This window comes from Lepisosteus platostomus, chromosome 6 (genome assembly GCF_059453375.1).
Source record: "Lepisosteus platostomus isolate fLepPlt1 chromosome 6, fLepPlt1.hap1, whole genome shotgun sequence".
In the NCBI taxonomy this organism is placed as follows: Eukaryota; Metazoa; Chordata; class Actinopteri; order Semionotiformes; family Lepisosteidae; genus Lepisosteus; species Lepisosteus platostomus.
This window is the reverse complement of record NC_142616.1, coordinates 40,393,917-40,419,218: the sequence shown is the minus strand read 5'-3', so window position 1 is coordinate 40,419,218 and position 25,302 is coordinate 40,393,917. Positions and strand designations below refer to the sequence as shown.

Here is a 25,302-nt window from a genome sequence, read left to right as displayed (position 1 = left end):
GATTGTGCAAAGGACAATGATCCAACACACATCAGTAAATCTGTGGCTGAATGGCTGAAAACGAAAAGAATCAGGATTGTGGGATGGCCAAGTCAAAGTCCAGACCTCAACCCAGTTGAGATGCTGCGGCAGGGCCTAAAGAGAGCTGTGCATGAACGAATGCCCTCAAACCTCACCGAGTTGAACCAGTTTTGTGCGGAGGACTGGGCCAGAAATTATCCCAGTTGACGTGAGAGACTGATAAACTTTTAAAAGAAAACAATTGCTTCAAGTTATTGCTGCTAAAGGTGTTCCACACGTTACTGAATCACGGGGTGCACTTACTTTTTTACACAAGGCTACTTAGTGTGTACAAAATGATTTTTTGTTTAAAAAATACTGACAAAGCAAAACTGGTGTGTGTTATCTGTCACAGGAGGTTAGATTTATCTACTGTTAGGACTTGGTGAGGACTAGGTGAAGGTCAGATACTGTATATCTTGATGTGTAAAACCATTGAATCGTAAGGGGCTGTATTTTCTCTTTCACATCACTGTAGTTATTATCAATTTAATAACCATGTAGCTACCCTGAAACCCAGTTTTATGTTTCATTTATTTTTTGTAGGTTTTCTACAAATAGTTGTCATCCTTAATCTCATCTTTACATTTGTATGTTCATTTTTTTAAATGAGTAAACTGTGAATGATTCTGGATGATTGTTGTTTTTGTGACTTGAGTTTTAAACTGTCAACACAGGAGATAAATGTAATTTCTAGTGTCTGCTTTGATAAGCAAAAGGCTCTGATTTACAGCTGCCTTGTAGGCTCTTAAGGGACCTGTTACGCTTGACTGCCATCTGGAGGTAGCTCCTGGAACCACATTATAAAAAAAATGTTATTGGCCACCTTATTTACGTCATCCTCTCTGAAGCATTTGACATCTGAAACAGTTGATTACTATAATGCATAACAATTGTATGACTACTTCAGTCCCGGTCTGTTAAATTGATAGTGAAGATGTAGTTGTTGCCTTTTAAACTGGTGTCCCATCATGCCTTCTTCAGTTTCCGAAATTAGCTCCTTGCAGATAGTAACTGTATTGTTCAGGTATACCATATACAGAAGGCAGATCTGTTCTCGTTACCCTCCTTTTTTCCATAAACATTTTTCTTATAAACATAAGACAGTTTCTGACAGCAGATTTTACACTGTCAAGGTAAAATCCACTATCTGCTCCCCAGCTATTCAAAAAGTCTCCATTACTTGAACTTGAACTTGAACTTGAACTTTATTGCCATATGTAACCGGTACTGGTACAATGGAATTCTTACTTACAGAAAGTCTCTCGATTATAAAACAAGTGTAAAAAACAAAACAAAGTGCAAACAGTGCATCAAGACAATGTACAAACAAACAATAGACAATGTGCAAGTAAACATGCAGACAGTTTGACTGTAAACAATACAGACGTGTAAACAATGACTGGAGACGTACAATTAATAAATTACAATGAGGTAGATGGTGTAGGTGTGGTCCGAGGGGGATGGCTAAATGTGTTCGCCAGTCTCACTGCTTGTGGATAGAAGCTATTGAAGAATCTAGTGGTAAGTGTCCGTATGCTCTTATATCTCTTGCCTGAGGGCAGTGGGGTGAAGAGCTCATGCCCGGGGTGGTGACTGTCCTCTGTGATGGCCAGAATTCTACCACGGCAGCGGTCCTCATAGAGCTGTTTAATCTCGGTGAGACCGCAGCCGATGATCTTCTGGGCCATATTGACCATTCTCTGCAGTGCCTTTCTTTCTCGCGAAGAGGTGTTGCCATACCACACGGTGATCCCGTTGGTGAGGACGCTCTCGATAGTGCAGCGGTAGAAGTTCACCAACACATGTGTTGGCATCCCCCATCGCTTGAGGCACCTCAAGAAATAAAGGCGCTGCTGAGCCTTCTTCATGATAGAGTCAGTGTTCACAGTCCAGGTTAGATCTTTAGAGATGTGAATTCCCAAAAACCTAAAGCTGGTGACTGTTTCCACTTCCGTTCCATCAATACTGAGTGGGCTGTGAGTGTGTGGCCTGTGTCTCCGAAAGTCCACTATTAGCTCTTTCGTTTTCTTTATGTTCATTATTATAAAGCTTTACTGTATTAAATGTGCATGTGGCACAGTGAACCTCTAATAAAGAGGCCTCAAATGCACAATTGTTGCCAGCCGTTTGTAATCGTTATTTGTTTTTACTTTTAACTGATTCTGTAATTTGAGATTAGTGTGACAGGAGACTTACCTACTTACTCTTACTATATAAAATATCTTACTATAATTAGTGACTACAGGAATTACTCATTTTTTTATTTTGTTTGATAGTGGATGAAGGCAGAAGACTCTGCTAACAGCAGTGGAACCCCCATCAAGATTGAGGACCCCAATCAGTTTGTTCCGATGAACACAAACCCCAGCGAGGTTCTGGCCAAGAGAAACAAGGTGAGAGAGAATGCTTTCTCCTTTGTTAGGACACTGCTCACATGGACAGGCCCAAATGCTACGCTGTGGTAGTGAGTGCTGAAAATTGACTTCCTTTATTGAATGTACCAGGAAGTGGTATTGAATTCCTTTTCTAAAAAGAGAATATTGATCACTCTAATGATCAGAATTTGACAATTAGCTGCCCTAGCTTAGTGGCTTTGGTTTATCCTTTTCCTCAGTCTTTGTGCAGTCTGTTGGTTTGATTTGTCTTTGTGAGTTAATTATTCATTTTCTACTAGTTCCAGTGCTTGTGTTCTTGAATTTAATGTTGATCTTTGTGTTTTTACAAAGTACGGTTTATTGAAAGGGACCCTACTTCTTTTAAAATATAAGCAATGAAGTCGCTGTACGTGAAAACGGAGAGTTATGCTGTCTGGCTAAGTGTACATAGATCTGCTTATAAACACCTGCAATGCAGAGAATTTGCTCTGAGACAGATGACAGCAGATTTGGGGAGTTTGAATTTACTTCGTCCGCCTTCATCTACAATATTATTTTCATAAATCTCCCTCAAAATCTTAAATACTGCATTACTGGGAAAACAAAAAACTCTTAACTTTTTTGTCAAAAGTAATACTTTAAACAGTATTGTGTTCTACTGAAGCTGTTTCATTTCTATGCTCTTGTGAGATTTCTTCCCAGGAGCCATAGTGGTACATACTGTACCACATTTTCAACTCTTCAGTGTTATTCTGTGCCTGTGCTTATGGAGGCCTTCAGGCACTTTTTCTAATGAGTTACCTGACAATATTCTCCTACCCAATAGTGTATCAGTATATTATTTTGTTAAGTAGTATTTTACTCAAAGGCTGTTCATGTATATTGTATATTATTAGTACTACAAAATTTATTTTTCTAGTACTCTATATTATTGAAGTATTTTTAGATGTAGTTTGAGGTCAAACAAATTCCTGAGATTAGCAGGTTCAAACAGAAGGCATAAAGTGTGTCTGTTTGTTCTTGTGTAATTAACCTCATGTTATCAGACAAATACTGTACATGCTTGGAAGTGCTAATGGCCTTGATGTATGTACATTGATCATTATGCTTCAGTCCACATAAACAATTTTAAAGGCCGTTATTTACTATGTTGCGCTCATTCATTTGAACTCTTTGTCTCTGGTTTCTGTAGATCAGGGAGCAGAACAGATATGATCTCATGACAGCAGGACCCCAGTCTCAGCTGTTGGCCGGCATTGTGGTGGATAAGAAGCCAGGTCCAGTAAGTAGAGTGTATTTCCAGTGATTATAAAGCACGATTGCCATTACACTGAAATGTTTCTTTGGGGTGTTGTGGAGGAGGTGAGCCCAGCCCTAAGTGGCCCGGCCAGGTTGCGCTCTGCAGTCCCGATGTCACTGGTTCAGTGTCCCTATGTGCTGTGTAGATATTGATGTTTGTCATGAGGGGTTGACGACAGCGGACATCACTCGCCACTCATGTCGCAGAAGTGCCACCAGTGATTGATTAGCACTGCTTCTGCCAGTTCCGTTTCTCTTTTGGTCACTGAGGGAATCCACACCATGGGGAAAAAAAACGGCAACTGCCTTTTCACATATTCTTTGCTCTGAAACATGCATTTTCTCCATTAAGCCAACTGAGAGGGTAGACTTTTCCAACTTTTAAGGAAAAAAACTTGGGGAGAAATGTCTTCTGTTGCTGTCTTCACATTCAGTCCACTTCCAATAACGAGTTGTATTTCAGGTGTACACACTGAATAAAGGGTGGCATGGTGGCACAGTGGTTAGCGGTGCTGCCTCTCAGCACTAGGCCCTTGGTTCTGTTCCAGGCCTGGGGTGCTGTCTGCATAGATTTTTTATGTTCGCCGGGTGTTCCCATGTGCTTCTTTCGGATGCTCTGGTTTTCTCCCAACATGCAAAGACATATTGGTAGGTTAATTGGCTTCTTGGGAAAACTGGCCCTGGTGTGAGTCTGCATGTTCGTGTGTGCCCTGCGATGGACTGGCACCCCATCCGGGGTGTACCCTGCTTTGTGCCCATTGTTTCTCTGGATAGGCTCTGGCTCCCCCGTGTCCTTGTATTGGATAAAGCAGTGAGAATATGGATGGATGGAATGTTCGATACTCTACAGGTTTCTGATGGGAGATTAGCTGCAACTGTGCCTGTAGGTCAGGCATCTGCTTTCCCAGTCCTGGAGAGCAGCAGTCCCTTGAGTGTCATAGGAGACTTTAGTGTTCAATCTGTGGAAAGCCTGAATGTTTACTTATCTTGATTCAACAACTTAATGGATGGTCATCTGAATAAAATAATAACCAGAAAAGTACAAATGTAAAAATAGGGGATTTTAAAATGGATGAGGAGGTGAGAAAATGAACTACTGACTAATACAGTATCTTTTTTTATTATTCAAAAGAATGGATGGCATTATCAATATTGAGGCATTAGTACTTCTGTCTCAAAGCTCTTATGTCCTAGGTTTGATTAATGCCTAGGGTGTGTTGATTTTCTTCAGATGCCATGGTTATCCTCCACCTCCCAAAATCATGCTGACTAGGTTCATTGGCCTCACTGCACTGAGGGATCTAGGTGTTGTAGAATATATTCGTCGTGGCCTCCACTAGATGGGGCTGTTTCCATGTGAAATGCAATAATGCAGCATTATAAGCGTTCAGTATTGCAGAAGTTCGAGGGGGGAGCTACGTCAACTCGCGTTGGCTGCAGAGAACAACTAAAGTTTGTTCATGCTGAAAACTAGAAAGAAAGTTGTGGCTGTTGAGAGTTCCTCTGGCATTTGTACTTGAAGAAGGTTCAACACAGCCAAACCACTGTTAGTTCTTTCTGTTTTTCAATATTGCAATGCACACGAGGGACACAAGCTAGGAGGTCATCTGAATTAAAAGGAAATAAATTAATTAAAAGTTGATGGTAGCTGCGGTGTAAATGTAGCTCTTTCCCTGTTGTGATCTGACATTTTGATCATGTGGTTTTATGTTCTCTTCCTTTATGGTCAGGTCTACCTAAAGGTAATTGTGCAGTATATGTGTTCCTGAATGCAAGTGTCTGGAATGTCCCTTTTAACGTAGATATTGGTGTTTGTTTTTGTGTCCCACTAAAAGTTGCATGACATAGAGAGTTTTTGATCTGTTGCAGTGTAAAAGTTAACCATTTGAATTACACAGTAAAACCCTTAGGGTAGAAACAGCACAGAAAAGATGAAAACACTATAGTTATTACAGAAGTTGTTTTACTCAGCTTTTTATTGCATCTACCTCAAAAATGTCTATTTTATTGTGATCGTTTTTAAAAAAGAGCAGAAACTTATCAAATGAGCTAAGTATATATGACACAGCTGCAGCTAGTGTTCCTCTGTATTTTGTGTTGCTGCTGTGGTACATAGACATCAGTTATCCAATTGGTACATCAATATCTTTATTGCTGTCTCTTTGTGTCTTTCCCTGCCATGCAGCTCCCTAAATGAGATCCCCTAGTTGACCCCTGTTTTAGTTAGTAATGTGAACACAATACTTCAAACAGAAGTCTAGGTTTGGCAGTTGGGTCATGTAAATTTAAAGGCAGGTCACTGTAATACAAACTCTGATACATCTTCTTCCCTGCTGTTTCTGCCGGTCAGAGTCATGGCATTCCCCATGGTGTATTCAGGAAACTGGGGGAAATCCAGTGTGTTTTGCATGTTTCAAGTCTATTCCTGTTAAAGTGTGTTACATGAAGCACAGGGGTGTGTGGTTGCCAGACGACCAGACACACTATTCTTGCTAATGCCGTCAGCCTCTCCACAGCCCTTCGTGATCCCTGATGATGAGCAGATGGAACCTCTCCCTCCCAATCCCTTCAGCCAGCTGACGGAGAAGGAGCTGGAGGAGTACAAAAAAACCGTGGAGCGCCGGCAGCTGGGTATTGAGGGTGAGGCATCCGGTACATTGAGAAACACTGCACCCTGGAACCTCAGTCCTGGTCAACCGAGAAGTTCTTATTCCTTTTTGAATACATCAGAGTTTAGTTGAAATGCTCATATCTTAAGCAATGTGATATCCAAGCCAATTCAAATCATTTTTTGGGTAGGCCGAGTAGGCCGTCAGTACATGACAGCACAAATCTGGTTAGGGGCTGCTTTGCTGTCTGCATTGCTCCTACGTGTAACATAACCATGAGTAGCACATGACCAGAAAGCATCAGTTCACAGCATGGAGCTCTGAGGGGACCAGACAAATACTAATGTTAGCTCTGTACAAAGTCCATCCATTTGCTCTCCATTTAATTACCTCCATCTTTCGGTTTTCTCTTCAGTTTAAAAAAGGTATTGGAGAACCCTTCTTTTTTTTACAATTGATCACTTTTAACCGTATTACAACTGCTTTGTGTCCATCTTATTGTGGTCTTTCTCTCACAGTCATGGTCCCCAATTTATACTTTGTACTGGTTATTAAGAAATAACTTTAAAGCATGATTTTAATGTATAACATTTGATTTAACCTACTAATGTTAAATTGAAGCACAACAATAACACATAAAAAACATCAGATTGTGCATGGACAGATGATGTGAAATGAACCGTGACTTGTTTGGAAGAATCTTTTGTAATTGCATTTTCACCATTAGGAAAGAATTTATTAACAAGATGATGATCAAGATGGTGATAAAATGTGCACACTCCCATTCGCAGCCTTTTGCATCACATTGATATGTTTTGTGTGGGTTAGTGCTGACAATGCAGATAAGCAGAAAAACCATGCCAACTAATTTCCCTGACTACTGTATTAACTAAAGACCTGATGGCTGTGCATGGCTTCTAATATGTTTGAACACTAAACTCTCCCTTTTCAGATGCTGAGCAAGAATTAACATCTGACGATGGTTCCACTCTGTCTCAGTCTCAGTCACAAACTCAGTCTCCGCAAATCACTCCGGCTAAAGAAGGTATCGGGCATGACAGGGAAAGGGGAACTTTTTATGACCAGCTGAAATATTTATTGCAGTTTTTTCATTAGTGCAGTAGAAGAGATCCTGTCCATGATGTTAACCTTGTTACCCTTCCAGACTCCATTATAAAAAAAGTACAGCACTCTAGAGAAATCCAAAGTGTAGTATAGATGCATCTTTAAAATACAGGGTGGGCATATTTAACCTATTCAACTGACTCCACTATGGAAAGCAATCAATGGAAGTTTTAAATGCAAACAATGCACCAGTAGCGTTAATGTTCACTGGTGTGTAGTCTGCTATCGCTGTTCTTTGGGAACAAGTTGTCAACGGGCCCAATTATATTTGTTCATTGCTTCACATTACACGTTCTTACTATTCAGTCATTTAAATGGGCGAACTAACATTATAAACATTCTGCATGCCTTAGTTCTTAATTGTACCACTAACATGTTACAGTACACTGTGCGCAATAAAACCAAAACCTTTCACATGCCTGCTTTAAATATTGTTTAAATGTGCAGCGTATAAGTGTATGGTTTTTGCCAGTTGCACATTTCTGAATCTTAAATCGTATGGGAGAGAGTTATGTCACTTTTAAATAGTGGATAACTCGAGAATAGATATATAGCCTGGAACGTTGACCTGATATATCAAGCTCTCCTTGTATCTGATTTGTTTCATTTATCTCCCAGTCCTTTGCTGCATACCACCAGTGAATGTTACCTATAGTCAAGCACTGGGTACTTTTCAACTTAATTTGTTCTGGTTCCTGAATAAGTATTTGATAAGACAGCCCATGTCCTCCTGCATTGTTCTCAGATATTTTATACAGAGCTTGAAAAACTATAAGATAAGAAATCTGTTGTTATCTGTCGGAAATAACTCACTGTTTGAACCCACCTTTGGGTGTATTTTGAACGATGTTTCTCATTGTTTTGGTTTTTTGAAGTGGCAAAGAAATTACAAAATCCCAGTATAATTCAAAATATTATCTCTGTCATAAATTACATTTTAAGTACTATTTTATCAGGCTGTTAAAGAGCATAGCAGTGACATTAGCAGTAGTTTATCAGTTGAATTTCCTGTCAATTTATTATTTTAATGTCCAATAAATGTCTTCAGGTCTTGATGGTCTTTCTTTAGTTCAGTGGATATTCATCTCACTCAGTTACTATTAAAGCAGAAACACTTTCTCACAAGACAACTTTAGTGGAGTGAGATTGAGACGCAAGCATTATCCCTGTTGCTATAAACATGACAACATTGTAAAACAGATGTATACTCCTTCTTGGCCTTCAATCCATACATTCATAAGCGGACTTATGAATGGACTTATGAAAAGTCAGTTTTTTTGAATAATTCTAAAATTTATAAAGGGCACATAATCACTGTGAATATACTCTTCAAGACTCTTACAGATGCTGTATGTTCAAGTAAGTTATCTCATTCAACTCAATTTGAATCAGACAAGAAAATGTTTCCGTATGTAAAACTAAGTAGCAGTGGACATTTGATTTGGCCATATCCTTAGAAACGACTATGAAATTGCATCTAGAGACTGGGAACATTTTTCCTCCGCTGTGAAAGGTGACGACCAGCGAGTGGCTTTTTACCTTCTCCCGTCTTGCCTCCCCGATGCTGTAGAAAACCACAAGGGGCCCGGCCTGAGCCCCCAGGGCACGCCAGCTGTGATCGTCAATGGGAAGGACGACCTGCACGAGGTGGAGGAGGACTTGGCCAAGAGGGTCAGCCAGCTGACCACCAGCACCGTGGAGAGCGTGGAGATCACCAAGCCGGGGGAGAAGATCGAGGAGGCCCTGTCCCCCGAGAGCTCGCCCTCCAAATCCCCCAACAAGAAGAAGAAGAAGTTCCGCACGCCTTCCTTCCTCAAGAAAAACAAAAAGAAGGAGAAAGCGGAGGCCTAAGAAGAAGCGAATTGAGTCCTTTCGTTTTGTTGGTTTGTTTTTTTATTTGGATTTTTTTTCTAACGATTTATTTTTCCTGGTTAAAAAAAATGACTGCACAATTTAAAACACAGTGAAAAGAAAACTAGAAACTTAGGTAACAGATCTCAAGGGTGCAATGGGGGTCGGGGTGAAATTTAAAGATTGGATTTCTAATGTGAGCCAAACTGGAGTGGAAATAAGTCCTGGATATCTGCCTCCTCCTAATTCCAGTCTCTTTTGCCAAGGGCTGATATGAAATATGATTTTTTTTATTACTTCTGTATTACTGTTAACGTTGGGTGGGTGATACAAAATACAAAGTGGCAGAGTTCCTCTGTTCTTCCTTGACTCCACCCAGTTCAGCAGTGGCTGTCAGTGTTACCCACCTTTGGTTATGAAACAAAGGTCTTGTTTGTGTGTTGCCACTATTTGGAAGACTTAGTAATGTTTTCTGTCTGCTGGTTCCTGGAAGCATGGATAACCACACTAGAAATTCCATACAGGATAAGTGACTGCCACACTGGAAACTAACAGATCATCAGTAATTACAGGGTTTCTGATACACATTGAAGATTAATGGGTCTATATTTACATGGGTCTGTACAGGTGGACCTTCTATTTGCATGCCTGTACTTTTTATTTTCAGAGAAGTTTTTAATTCTGCACTGACTCAGAAATTGTTGGAAAAACCTGTGTAGTGTTTTATTTGGAGCTTTTCTTCAAAGCACATATTTGTTCCGTTTAGTTTCCTTTTTTGTTTTTGCCAAAAGAAAAGAAGCTCACGTTTTAGTGAATCATAATCTCGGAAAAGTCATTATTTTTCTCTTTTAGATTTACTTGCATTTACATTTAAAAAATGGAGAAAAGGATCATCTCACTGAATAAACTTTTTTTTTATTCAATTCAAATCTGGTATTAATCCAATCGGTTTTATACTTATTTCTATACAAACGTCAGCATGTTTTGCAAGAAATCGTATTGAGCTGAAAACCTAGTAACGCCTGGGTTCATAAATTTAGCATTGTTGCAGACAGTGTAGCTCAGATTACTAAAAAAAGTATAGATTATATATATAAAAACTGGATTTTGTGGTTATAGATAGATTTTTTTAATTATATATTTTTATTTTACTTCACTGCACTTTTCTAATGGTATATAATAAATCATACACACAGGTGTTCAGAAATCTTACCAAAATGAAGGAGAATTAGATTTAAAGTGAAAGACTGTGGTAGGGCGAGTTAGAGAACAGATTCTGCAAGGTATATTTGCTTTAGGTTTTTGAAAGTCAGTTATGTTGGACAGTGCTTTGGAATTGTGAAAAATAATCCCACTTAAAGATGGTTGTAATAAAAACACATCTCAGAAAACAAAGGTAGCAGTTGGTGATCATATTTTAAAATGAAAGAGTATTACCAGAATCATTAAGTGAGAGGTTAAGATTTGGGGAGGAACAGTTAAGCATAATTTTCCCCTTCAGCTGTCAGTTTAGTGTTGAAAGCCTTGTTGGCAGCTAGATGGGGCTTGTATTGGAAGTTCTCATTCAACCCAATTTGAATCGGACAAGAAAATGTTTCCATATGTAAAACTAAATAGGAGTGGACATCTTTAAGTCCATTAAGATTAAGTCCTAGAGTCTGAAATTGCATGTAGACACTGGGAACATATTCCCTCAGCTGTAAAAGGTGACGATTTGTGAGCGGCTTTTTAACTTCTCCCATCTTGCCTCCCTGATGCTGTAGAAAACCACAAGGAGCCTAGCCTGAGCCCCCAGGGCACGCTGGCTGTGATCCAAAAGCCCCCCCACCCTCTCCCCCAGAAGCAGCTGTGTTGGAAGCCTTATTTGCAGCTGTAAGTGTGATTCCATAGACTTGCCTGTCTCTGCAGGCGTGGCGTGGGTCTTGTCTTGGAGTCCTCCCGGTACCACTTTTCAATTCTCCCTTCCTTATGCCAAGCTCCACTGCAAGTGATTCCTGCCCTTCCGTTTCCTCTTTATCCGTTACATTTCAAGACTAGGCAGCTTTTTTTATCCTTGGGAGCCATTTCTGCACTGGCGGTGGTGAGGGAGAATGAAAAATCATTGTCTTTGCAGGTCACCCACGCCATACCTACCCCCAAAGCGCCCAGGCATTAAGCAGTAAAACAACTGTGTTTTCATGAGTTACTGAGAGGTTATCTGCATGCCCTCTTACATCTTCATCTCCAGGTAGTTTTATTATGATGTTCCTCTGGCTTCCCCATCCCACCCCCCCTCTACTCCTATGTAAATGTGTTGGTATATAACGTCAGGTGAAATAAGCGTGCCCTGGGTTGTACAGTACTGTTTGCTTTTAATTGTAAAGCAGCTTTTGTTTTTAATTTTTTAATGATGATTTGGATCATGTCTTCAAAATAAAATCCAAAAAGAGAACACAGAATGGATAGACATCTGTCAAATGAGAGATGCTAATATCCCAGCTAGCAATGTGAATTATTTCCTTTGGCAAGAGAGGAGAGGAACCTTTAAACTTTGTATATAGCATGTGGCTTAGTGTTGGCCCAGGTTTGGAAAGAGCAAACATGAAAGTTCGAGAATGGGGTGCGCGTTTCTTGAGGAGAAATGAACTAATACTGGAAAAACACCCTTTGGTAACATCTTGTTTTAACTTTACTGTCCATGTGCTTACTTCTATTTTTTTGTGCTCAAATGTAATTTTAACATTTTCCATAACTATTTTACAGTATATTTTTTGAAATAGTTTTCTGAGCATTATGCTTCTAATAACCATTCACAGGCATACATTGTTGCTGAATGGATGTGCATTGCTTTTTTTTTCCAGACTTGTGCACCTTGTTTTACTGATGCCTCTTTTTTTGTTCTATTTGTTTGAATTTACTTTGGCACTTGAGAATGAGCCAAGCCTTTCTGTGACCTGTGGAAGCTATATAAATGGTTATCTAATGGAGTTGAATTTTTTAGATGTATTGCTATGTAAATTCACAAAATAAAACAGTATTTTAAGGAACAATTGCCATTTTTAACTCTGTAAACATAGGGACATGGTCTTGAATGAAAGGAGAACTCAACTACAATGGTACTTATGCAAATAAATATTCTGTTGCATTTTGGCTATTTCATTCATAGATGTGGTAACACAACGTTCTGTGGTGTCCCTTGCATACAACAGAAACTTTGCCCTAATCCGAGGGGTGTTTGGACAGACAGTGTAAGAATACTCCAATTGGGTTTACTGCAAAACATTTGCTCAGTCTGAAATCTAACACTTCAGTCACCCCATACCAGAAAATCAGGACTTCTAATCTAGTAATATTTTACACCGTAGAAAAGAAATGTCTAAAAAGAAAAGCATGCTTTTAAAAATTGTTCAATTCGTCCGCAAATCCTTCAAGTGCATGGTCTGACGATTCTATGCAACATGTACAACACAGTACATGACAAGCAATATGTTTTAGAACGCATTAAAATGAAAGTGGTATTATAGGGCTAGTCATGCCTCATACAAGTCAAGATCAAGCTATTATGATAGTCATGGAAGCTTAATTCTTGTTTCTATATTGATGACAATGAGACATAGATGCCATTAGACATTTCATTCGACCATAGAACTTCTGTGTTTGTAGTTAACACATCGTAAGGTTTCCCATTTTCAGATATCAATAGTGGTAAAAAATCCAGCCTTTAAAAGCCAGTTTGTCCTATACAGATGCATTTGCTTGTGATAGTGCATCATGGGAGTAACACATTTCAATTCACCTCATAGATGAACTTGTACCTCCAAAGTCTGTTCACAAGTAAGCCAGGCACATAGATAGTGAAACCTTGACAGAAATATATATGAAAAAGCTGTTTTCCAAAGAAAATCCACATTGGGAGCAGGTGTGACTAGGAGAATTTACTCTTAATATTGCCATTTTTTGCAGTTAATTAAAAGTTAAGTGTTATGAAGGAACAACAAGAGTGTGCCATTGTGCCTTGACACAGTTATTCCCCTGATCCACTATATGAAATATGCAATAGATGCATCGGTTTGTATAGAAATTTAGAACTAAAAAAAATGAATTGCCTTTCAAAAATACATCTAATTTGTTGAGTTCTCTTTTTTCCCAAAGGTTTTTTTTCCTTGAAGTTGTACTTTGTGTCAAATAGAACGCTGACTGTGCAGTGCTGATAGTTTAAATCCTTCTCTAACCTTTATCCTCTTTTAACAAAAGCTTCTATTGCTTTCTGAAAAATATATTTTTAAATAAAATGTTCCTGTAAAGCAACTTAACTGCATTTGGTACCTGCACATGAAGGAATGTAAAACAAAGGTGGCACTCTGTATAGCTTCTTTGCTTTAAAAATTAAATGCATCTAAACGTAAAGGGTTGTGGGTCCTTTTGTATTTCAGCTTTTGCATCACTTCAGCAGACTATGTATTAAAATACAAATAAAGCTTCAATCTTCATTAGCTGTATGCAATATTCTTTAAATACTGTCCAGCCATATTTTCAGAATTCACTCATTTAATCTCAATGAACATTAAAACATTGTAATTTAATGAGTGAATTCTAATTTCTACAACTCTGTAGACTTCAACAAAGCCGACTAAATAACTTATCATTATCATTGTTAGAGATTGTTAGGTGTTACCTTTGTGAGAGAAGTTTAATATAATATTATAATTATTAATATATTCGTGAGTGACACTGTTGGAGGTAAAATGGGTTCTGATAATGTTATATGATTTAATACATTTTGGGTTCCTAAAAACTGAACAAGTTAGAAAACTGCTGAAGGATGTTTTTTCTAAAAAATATGCCGAAATTATAATTATGAACTACTTGGGAGATTTTCAAAGGGCTGTCCAGTCTGTCACACTGTGGACACAAAGCAGTCCAGTCTTCTAATATGTAAATATGGTTAGTGTCCTTTGTGGTTACATTACTAAGCCATGTGTCTTCAATCAATCCCTGTGCCTGGAGAGCTAAAGAAATTAAATTTAGAAATTAATGCTGATGTACCTTTTACTTCACTAAAGTGCTGTTTGTCATCCACAAGAAATGAAAAGGCCTTTTCTCCTTTTTCAGACAGTTTAAATATACTGTAATGCAAATGTTTCAGTGAATTTTGTGTGCATTTATCAATTTAACTTCAAACAGTTATATACCTGGTGTGTAACATTACAATTTAATCAGTAAAAAATATAATAAAACTATAATCAGTCGAGTGAAACTAAAGACTTTCTTAACCACAATTTGGAGAGCATGTACTGCTGCTCCAAAATGCCTTTGCCTGTATGCTCCCACTTATTGAGCAACAGTGAATAATGTTTTTTTGCAAGAAAATGCTAATATCTTTAATGTATTTTGTCATTGCATAGTTTAAGCTAAGCTATGTCGGTTAAAGAATGAACAGTGTTTATTGTGGCCTTCCTATTAGCAATTTGTATATAGATTTAGTGGCAAAGTGAAATACCATACAGTATCTGTTCCAGGGTGGAACCAGATTTTAAACAACGGGTAGAATTCCAGTCAGAGTAATGTGTCCAAGTTTCTTTAAAGAAACATTCTTGTTTGGGATAGCAGGAACTCCTGCGGTACAGACAGTGCCTAGTGTCATTACCAGAGTAATGCTACAAAATTGCTTGAGCGTTGCTAGAGTCATCTAGGCTTCCATCATGGTATCCTGTGCACTAGGGACCCCTACGTGACCCCCTCCTTGAGCGCTTGTGAACTTGAAGTGTTTTCAGCCAAATCACCCTCACGGTTATTTCTGCAAAATCTGCTGGAGGACTTGGTGGTGTTTAATATGGCTCTGACAGGAAGACAGGGGTCTTGATCTTGTACAATTCTGGTATGACGGTCACAGTGGAAAAGGAGGGCTTGAAAATTAGCCATCGCAAACTTCTTGGTAAGGTACATTAAGTCTGCGGTCTAGAACATGAGTAATTAAGGGAAGACTCTTGCTCATGTTCCCTTGTGTGCAGGCAACTGCTGAAAACAGGTAGTTTTTTATGATTTGGGGCTTTTGTGACCACTTAAAACATATCAGGCCTAAAGAACGCACATTCAATTCAGCCCAAGTCAAAGTTGTCTGAGAGACATCGGGCATAGGAAACTGCATGCCTAGAGGGATAAAATTTAAAATTATTCATTTAAACCTGCAATTAAACAGCACAACAGGAAGGTAATGCCAAAGCTCGATTGAATGTTCTCGGCTCTAAATGACCACGTAAGATTGTGAACTTCTTTGACCCCAGCAGCATCTTTTGCAAACAAGCATAGAACAGTAAAAATGGCACACATTTACCACCAGAGAAGGGTGATGGGAATTTACCTCTTGGTTCCCTGCTTAGTTGACTCAGCTTGTTGCTGCAATTAAACCATTCCCAGGGTCTGACAGAGAGCACACACTCTTCCCAGCAAAGAATGGCGTTGCTACAGTTACAGCTTGTAAGTACATTTGCTGAAGGGGGCAGGCACTGCAAGAAAACTCCATTGACAACCAGCCTTTTGAAAGTTCGTAAGTCACCAGGCCACACACTACAAAAGCAGCAAAACTGTTGTAAGTGAAGGGGGAAAATAAAGTTATTTTCCAACCCTGAACAATCAACAGCTCTGTCTATGAGGGTTGTTCACAAGATAGAAGAGATGCCAGCCACTGCATGAAATGGTTGTTTCTTGCCATGTGACTGGGGAAAAAAAGGAAGATGTGTGGTTCAAGCATGCTCTCAGAATCTGGCAGGAACCAAGGAAAGATCAAAACCAGACAAATTGTCAGAGAGGAGTAAGGGAAAATGATGGGCCTATTTCATGTTAAGAAGTGTCTGTAATTGCATTCATTTTTAATACTTGTTACCTGGTGAGCATTAGAATAATGAAACATTAACTTTTTTCATGTTTTTCAGCTTTTAAAAAAATCTTTGGCATTTAAAATGCAATAGTATTGATATTTAAAAGAAATTAATTTATCCTTTTTTAATGTAGAAACATTTTTGCCACTGAGGAGAAAAAAAGATCTTTTATGAAATATGCCACGGCATAATATAGTTATTGTTAAGTTTTGAGGATCTGCGAGTGCCTATATACAGTTGACTAATTTCTAAAAGGAACCATGAAACACCTCTTGGGTTTGGTTTGGTTTCCATGGCAGTAATTTACCAAGGCAGGATCTGCTTACCAATAACAGGTGTTCAAGCTAAGGAAAGAGTGAATAATCTTCAAACTGACTTCAAGCCTGTAATCCAGGCTTCACGTTTTTCTCCCAGGAGATCCTACATCTTAATCATCAATTCCCACCACCACATGTATTTTTAACACTTGCATTTTTTAGCATTGTGCAAAACAAGTTCTCATTTAAATTAAATGTCTGAAATGTGGGCATGCTGGTGTTTTTTTTTTTTTTTTTGAAATATGGTCATGTGAAGCCCGGAATAAAAAAAACGGTATTCTGGGCTGTGATGTAGGTACGGTGAAAGAAAAGGAAAAACCACCCAGGCTTATGGTGACAAAAATATACAGCGAAAAAGTCTACTACGAAAGATCACACATAAATAAAATACACATACTGTATAGGCCTTGTGAACTTTTCAAGTTTCCTTAAATTAAAAGCTAGACTGATCGCAAAATAAATAAGGCTGACGTGTGGGTACGCTGGGCCTGTTTCGTCTTCGTCCTCCCAGCTTTCTTAACTACTGGGTATGCAGAGCTCCTGGCCTGGGTCTGTGCCCATGGTTGTAAGGAGCAGATGGTACTCTGGGAGTGTCGTGCTCGAGTGACGACCTGCCACGTCTGCCCGGCTGCGCTGACCTTTCCCTCGGAGGCCGGCGATTGTGCAGTGACAATGGGGACATGCGTGTGCTTGTGTGGACGAGCTGGGAGGAGGGGGCCTGGGGAGGGATGGGGCTTTTATTCCCACCATAATGATGATAGGCAGGTGGATGTACATGCTCAGGGACAATGTGTTAATGGGGAAGGCTGTGTCTTTTTCGGGACCACAAGCAACACTTGCAGCACCGAGACTGGTCACGCTCCACTGGGTAGCATACTGCAAAGAGAGTTGCATCTCCCATGAAGAGGTCAATAAGGGATGGCCTCTGCAGAATTAGATGACTCTCCATTTTTGCCTTGAGGTGTTTTCTTTTTCCCAAACACCCAAGGACTTAATGGGAGAGTAATAGTTTCTGAGTGACACTGATGGATGCCGGCGAATTTGTTGCCACTTTTTTAATTTCCTTTTTTCCCCATATAAAACCGTTTTCTTAAGCTGATCCTAATTCTAGAGTTATGTACATGTTGTTACAGTTCTGTGTAAGAATTCTCTATGGCCATAAATGACAAAGGTATGAGAAAGAAGTTTTAATTAAATCTCTCCTCCCAGAGCAAAACTGTGACAACTGCAAGAAATACCCAGGCATTTCAGCAATATATACAAAATTGTACTGTATGACTTCCAGTTGTGCTTGGCTATATTTGTATATCCCTCCTCTATGACAATGATGAGACATTACTTGAAGTATTTGCCTCTGAAAGCAAAAAAGGGTTCTGTATTGTACAAAAAACCTGTAAAAAGTGTCTGATCACAATATGTCAATCCAATCTGTTAACTCAATCCATTATCACCTATCTGCAGTCAGTGTCTTCACCAGTAATGGATTTCCACAATATTCCCATTCCAGGCTGTCCTAAGGAATTTAGCTTGATAGATAGTTTGCCACACCCTCCATATAGCCACTCTTTTAAAGGACACACCATTGGCAGTCTCTGTACCCTGGAAACTTTCCAGGTACCACTCATTCATATCATAATCCTAATACTTCATGGTGTTTATAAAGACACTGTAGTACAACATAGTACTGCCTTTTACACAGCTTCTGTTTGTGGGATATCATGGGTTTACCTGATTATTTTTCTTTCAACTTGAATATGTTAATGTTACAAAATGAACACACAAAAACCACAAATCTAATGCTATTAACTATTAACTATATAGACCAGATTAAAGAGTGTATATCAGTCTTGTTTCTTCAAAGCTAGGTGTAAGTCTGAAATGTTCCAGAGTTGTCCCGAATCCGCCTCTGAGTCTTAAATTAAAAAGGGATTACTGCTTGGAACAGTGAAGCAATGAGGGTAATTTCCTGCTGCATCTGGCCTTCCCAACTGCGAACAGAAACTGAGAAGGAGAACTTTGACTGTACTGCCTTAGTGACAGCCGTGTGCCAGAGGGAAGCCTAAGGCTTTGCAGATTAGAGGGGATCAGGTTCATCCTGTACCTGTGAGCTCCCTGTCTCTTCGGTGATGAAGGCAGTCAGTGCCCCACTTTTAAAGGTCATGGTGAGCCACACCTGCCTATTACACAAGGGTCACAGTAATGTGATACTCTTAGGACTCTGCCATATCACCAGGAGAAGTCAATGAGTTGCAGACCTTGGGAAATCACGCTGGGATTTAAGACTACAAGTGGTGCCCATCATAAAGAGACAATGGAAACACCCACAACCTCACAGAGCTAAGCTAGTCTGCTAAAGTGAGACACTGCATCAAATCTTTAACAAAGTGTTGTGTTTCTAGTTGAATCGGGAGGATTTCTGCAGTGCTTTCTGCAGCCACTGCTTTGTGAAGTTTAACATCCAAATATTATTTAACATCCTGGGAAAAACTAAGGTTGCTGCTGGAAGAGGTGTTAGTGGGGCCAGCAGGGGGCGCTCACCCTGTGGTCCACGTGGGTCCTAATGCCCCAGTATAGTGATGGGGACACTATACTGTAAACAGGTGCTGTCCTTTGGATGAGACGTAAAACCGAGGTCTTGACTCTCTGTGGTCATTAAAAATCCCAGGGCGTTTCTCGAAAAGAGTAGGGGTGTAACCCCGGTGTCCTGGCCAAATTTCCCATTGGCCCTAACCAATCATGGCCTCCTAATAATCCCCATCTATGAATTGGCTTCATTACTCTCTGCTCTCCTCCCCACTAATAGCTGATGTGTGGTGAGCATTCTGGCGCACTATGGCTGCCGTCGCATCATCCAGGTGGATGCTGCACATTGGTGGTGGTGGAGGGGAGACCCCATTACCTGTAAAGCTCTTTGAGTGGAGTGTCCAGAAAAGCGCTATATAAGTGTAAGCAATTATTATTATTATTATTATTATTATTAATATTAATTGTCCTTTCTGATGTGTTCCTAACATTTTCAAATGATGGCAGTAAATTCCTAACAAATATGAAGGTAATGATCAGTGAAATAGTGTCTTCACTACTCCGTTCACAGTTGCATTGATTCCTAAATAATTTTAAAACATGGCAGTTCAAAGACTGTGTGCAGGGTACGTAATATATTGAGCTGATTGTTGTTGTTGTTTGTTGTTTTTTCCTTTCTTAGAGCAAATCAAAAAGCACATCAGTACAATGGGTGGCTGTATATTATCCTTGCAGAATTTTAGAGCTCACCCTTGAAAAAGATAGAACCACCTGTTATACATACTGCCTTACGTGTAAATGATATAAAGGGGAAAATGTGACATTAACTCTGTGTTTCTAATACCATGCACAAGTGCCCTTGATATATAGTCGAAGTTCACGTTTATTTGTCAATCCAGCCATAAACAAGTATACAGTGGAAAGAAATATTGTTCCTCTTGGTCCACAGTGCACATACAGACAGGACACTGACAAATACATTGTAGACAGGATACACAAATTACAAGGCCATACATACAACACATAGGGGGGATTTAAACCCTGTTTCTGGAATTGGAGTGGGTGCAAGTAAATTCCAGGGTGTTGAGGAGCCTGACAGTCTGTGGGAAGAAGCTGTTATAGAGTCTGGTGGAGCTAGCCCATATTCCTATCTTTCCAAAAGCTTGTTATTGTATTAGCTCTGTCACATGGATTTCTGCACAACTTTATCATCTAGACCCGTCAGGCATTACACTGTCTAACAAAAGGGCACCAACAAGGAAAATTTGAAAAGATCAACATCAGAGCCATGGATATAGCAGAACCAGCAGGAAGGAATGATATAATATATTATGGTCTGTCAGATCCTTCATAGCTTGGCTACTGTAGTCTGTAGCTAGAGAGCCAGTTATTGACAGCACAAGTGAGGTGATTTTCCCGGGCTACTGAAATGTGGTGCCATCCTGCTGAGGTGATGGATGACAGTGGTCTTGTCCATGATTCCCAACCAGTAGTTTGGCTCCAGCAGATGTGTGTGAGTGTGATGAAAAGCAGTTTTCTTGTTGGTTGTCTATATGCTGCCAGTAAAGTCACTATTCTACAGAACCACTGTACCTACCTCTTTTCCAGTGAGGTGTATTACCGTCTGACACCCCTTCAGTTCTGGAAAACCGTGGAACTTGCCTCATAGCCTGAGTGATAACAATATGGAAGAGGAAAAGGGCATTTATCTTCTGCCACGAGTTCCACAGAGCACATATGGGAGCATCCAGATAGGGAGATGAGGAAACAGATACACGGCCCACAGGTTCAGAACAGTAAATGAGGACATTCCTTCATGTATGGAAAAACCTAAACCACAGAGTTCAGCAAGAATACTGTAAACACATGTACTCCATCTAGCCCTTCTACTATAAGGTCTGTATATACTGGATTGTTCAGTGCTTCACAGGTTCTTATTTTAATTTTCCCTTGAAGTGTACATCAGACAAACAAGAACTTATCGACAACAAATATTATATGATGTGCCTCTCAGTACACATTTGTTCTTGGTCTTCTACTCATCTTAAAAAGCACTGATATTTGTGTATCTTATTTTAATATATTTACACCCAGAAATAAGAGCTGAAATTCTGCAGTTTTGCCTCATATTAATCTTTTAATCTGACATACAACTGTCATTAGGACATGGCAAAAATGACAATTTGCACTTCACTGTCAACATACTGATGTTTTTAACTGTAAATGTGAAGCACTTGCTTTTGAAAAAGGATATGCTTGTTTGTTATTTCATGAAAAAAGATTTTACTTTTCTTTCTTATTTCAGGCAGCAGATATGATTAGCATTAGGAGGTGTAGCCAAGACCATTCTCCTTTTCTAAAAGGATTTTGCTATTCATTACAGTAAAAAACTTTTAACAGGCAGCTTAGTTCTAGAACTTTAAAGCATTAATTTAGTACCTCTGTCAGAACATAATGAGAAACGTGTGTATTTTGCTTGCATAAGCGTATTTTGTCATTCAACAATTCAGATTTTAAAAAATCCACAAATATTTAAGAATGTTGTTTTTGGTGCAGCACAAGATTCCTAATTTTTAAAGGGTTTCCTAACTAAGGATGTACCTGAAAGCAGTCCAATGCACTGTGCCAACGTGAATTCCAAGGGAGATCTGCTCCCTTTCTCTCTTTTTTGCAGGAATCTGTGGAGTCTCAGCCATCTGCCGCCATTGTGTCTGAGTTTGACCTCTCCACACACGCATGGCTGCTCAGACAGGGGTCTCGCTCTGACCACAGTATTCTTTTTATTAAGAAAAATGACTTATTAAGTAGTCAAAGAAGCAATGCAAATAGACTGTCAGATGGAAATAAATTCTATTCAAAGCTATCTTTTATTTCTTCTGCAGCTGTAGCCGCTGTATGAAATACAAACTTTTTTTTCCACTTTGAACAATGAAATACTGTGTCTTGCTCGTAGATGAAATCGTGGAAGAAGTTGCAGTAGTTTTATTTGTTTAAAGGTCTGGAGAACTACAGTGCTGTTGACAACAGGTTTTTACATATTTTACCATTGCTAACGTTTTTTGAAACATAAACAGATCAAACAAGATTTCAGTAACACTTCTAAAGCATGTGAATTACTGAACATGTTGCCACACACTAAAAAACCTTCAAAAAAAGGTCTCTGGTTTGTTTGCCCTAAATGAATACAAAACTTATTTCAGAAACATTTTGTTCCCAGAATATTATCAGAAGTAAATCTTGAAGGCCTTATTAATCGATAGTGATTATTATTAATTTACATGAGAGAGCAAAATGTTTTCCACGCAAACTTTCATTCTCATAAATATGTGATATATTCAAAAATAACACAGAAAAAAGTAAAAAAGCACCTCTATTTATGCATTTTTTAGTTATTGTATTTTATAGAGACGCTATTAAGTTGTGGCAAATGTTATAGATGGAAAGCTATGGTAAAAGCACAATAAAGTTTGCGATTTAGATTTTGCAGGGAAAAAACAATTCAGGATTTCATTACAAATTATTATGAGGTTAAAAACCTCGCCGGAGGTTTTAAACAAAACTTGTGCAGATGTTACAGACAAACCTAGAGGTCACCATTGAACGTGAGGCCTCTCTAGAGCCCTGACTTAGAAACCCCTTCGAAGCTCCTATTGTCTCTTGAAACACAGTGCCAGACATCCAAGTTCAGAGATTTGAAGATCTAGTTCTTGGTCAGGATCATCCTCTGCTCTCTCCGAGCCCATTTTTTTGTCCTCTGTCCTCACTCCTCTTAGGGGTTATGTGATTGATTTTGGGATTAACATCTTTACCCTCCTTGTTCACTTAAGGAATTAGTGCATCCATCAATGTTCCTGTTAGAATGAATTTTGGGAACAGGGTTTTACTCTTGCCCCCTCCTGTGCCCCAAACGTATATATCAGGTGGGGACATTTCTTCACTCACACCTGAAAAAATGAAACATGGCAATATTATGTGTGTGGGAATGTGATACAGGTGATAAATAACGCTGGGCGTCAAGTTATTGGGATTTCCATGTCTAGAGTTTTCTACTTTCGCTTTTAATTTAGCTAATAAGATGAAAAAGTGAGTATAAAAAAAACATTTCTTTCATAAATACCATCATGTTTTATTCTGAATCTATACTCTATAAACTAGGTTAAAGACTGCATAATGTTAGTTGGAATTTTTTATTTATTGTATTTTATACACATGGTATTGACTAGCATCAAAAGTTATAGAAGACAAGTTACGGTTAGCAAAGGAAAGCTTATAAATTTAAAGATTCTAAAGCTTATTATGTTTATAAAAACCAATTGCATGCATGGCAGTAGTGTAGTAAATCTGTGACAAAAGTGCAAAAATTCAACTGTACTGCACTTGACACAAATGCATGTTAACCATAGTACATTTCCACTAGGAACAGACTACTGAAATAAATATTTTCCACCTCTGTTCAACAGTTTAAACTGAAACAAATAAACAGGACTGTTTAAAAAAGAATAAATAAAAAATGAAAAGTGTAAAATTCATCCTAGCAGTTGCCTTGAAGTTCTATTAAGAAATAGTGGTGCAGTAGTAGCTTTGTAAACCTTTTGTTTTCCTCATGTATCCTAATTATTTTTTGCACTTGTGGCAGCCAGAGTCAGAGGTTGTGTGAACCCATGGTTGATAGCTGAAGCTCTTGTTCAATCTGGAAGTTTCTTCAAATGAAAATCTACCTCTTATTGTAGGTGGGCACAGAATGAAGTCCAGGTGGAGAACATCTGTTGCAAAAGAGGACAAAACCTGTGAACACTTTCTGAATACATCTAGTCGCTGCAAAAACAGGAGTCTAAAGAGAGTAATTAAAATGTCAAAGTGTCGAGCAGTGGGTGGAACCCAAATCCCATTAGATGAAGTCACAGGCCATGTAACTCTTGTTGTGGGCCACGTCAGCCATGTGATTTTTGCAGTGATTGATTGTAACTGGAATTCCTCAATGAAACCCTATTTCTGTTTGTCGACGTAGAGCACAGTGCTGTCTGTGGTAATTTAAACCACACTGATCTTAAAATAACCGCTTTACATGTGGAAGACAGACAAATAAGACAGCCCGTAAATGTTGCTTTGACTTCTTTGTCGCACAACAACAATCACTCAGTTAAAAGGCAGGTTACTGCACAGAACACGGCTGTTTTGTATTTTTCAGATTTTGCAGAGTGGTGGAGGGTTGTCAGTGTGTGTCAGTGTTCAAAGTGTTTGAGGGAAAGTGAGCGTTTTCTTTGTAAACAGGCATTGATGGAGTTTTGTTAAAAAATGAGTTGGAACCAACAGCACATGCTGCCTTTTTAATGTCTTATTATATAAGGTACCAGTTACTAACAGCACACACCAGACCTGCACAATTTTGGGCTGTTGTTTTTCTGTTGAGGTAAAATTTAGTAAATGTATTCCTTCCCTTACTCCCTTGCCAAACCCATAATATTTCAATAGTACCTGTTTCAGGTCTAACCTCCACAAGGCTCCTTTTTATTGCTTGCATCCAGCCATGTACAATCTAATGGGATTGTCATAGTGGAACAATTGTAAAGAATGGAATTAATTCTTCTGACTCCAGACAGGTTTACTAAGGATTTCTGTCTGATGCAATATTTGTTCTATAATTTCTAGAGCTGTCAGATAAGCAAACAAATATATAAAAGACCTAACCTTCTAAGGGAAGATTCTGTTTTAGGAGCATTCTGTCATAATCCCGCAGATGGTAGCTTCACATCTCCTCAGACAAGCACATGCTCCAAATATCTAACACAGCCAGTTATACTGTAAACCTAAACTGTACCTTAGTGCCCATTTACAATATGTGGACTCTATGAGCTGCAGTAGGATAAGAAAAAAATACATAAGGATTAATTAAGAATGGTTAATTGTAACTAAAGTTAAACGTGTGTGTGCATGTAAAATGCAGACAATTGAAAGAGAGAAAGATTCACAGTTGTGCTTCCAAATGTTTTAATAAGGAAGTTTCAAAATGGGATCTCTGCCCTGTGTGTTCTTCACTGAGGTGTTTGTGAGAGAATGTGAGGGGCGGATGAACAACCTTAAGGCAAAAAAAAACAAAAGAGGATATTAAGTCGATGCAGCAATGGAGAAGCAGCCAGAAAGTGTAGTGCACCGGTGTGACACCCAGAGCACAACACGCATGTTTTGTCAACTAGAGCAGAGAGCGAAGGAGAGGGAGGCTAAAAATAACAATAATGGAATGATGACTCCGGCCCACTTACTGAAATGCATTTGAAGACTTTCA

At 39.0% G+C, this 25,302-nt stretch overlaps 1 protein-coding gene across 2 annotated transcripts in view; it reads left to right on the top strand.

The window, feature by feature from the left end:
- The window catches only part of add3a (adducin 3 (gamma) a), a 118,424-nt gene extending 108,173 nt beyond the window's left edge, over nucleotides 1-10,251 (top strand). Inside the window, exons 11-15 of one of the 2 annotated variants that reach the window (XM_088635851.1) lie at nucleotides 2,340-2,456; nucleotides 3,631-3,720; nucleotides 6,254-6,377; nucleotides 7,299-7,391; nucleotides 9,042-10,251. In XM_088635851.1, coding sequence (XP_088491977.1) covers nucleotides 2,340-2,456; nucleotides 3,631-3,720; nucleotides 6,254-6,377; nucleotides 7,299-7,391; nucleotides 9,042-9,322 — 705 coding nt within the window. In that variant the 3' untranslated portion in view covers nucleotides 9,323-10,251. The remainder of the gene's footprint in view (nucleotides 1-2,339; nucleotides 2,457-3,630; nucleotides 3,721-6,253; nucleotides 6,378-7,298; nucleotides 7,392-9,041) is intronic. The other variant, XM_088635853.1, reaches the window with a different exon arrangement.
- The last annotated feature ends 15,051 nt before the right edge of the window (nucleotides 10,252-25,302 follow it).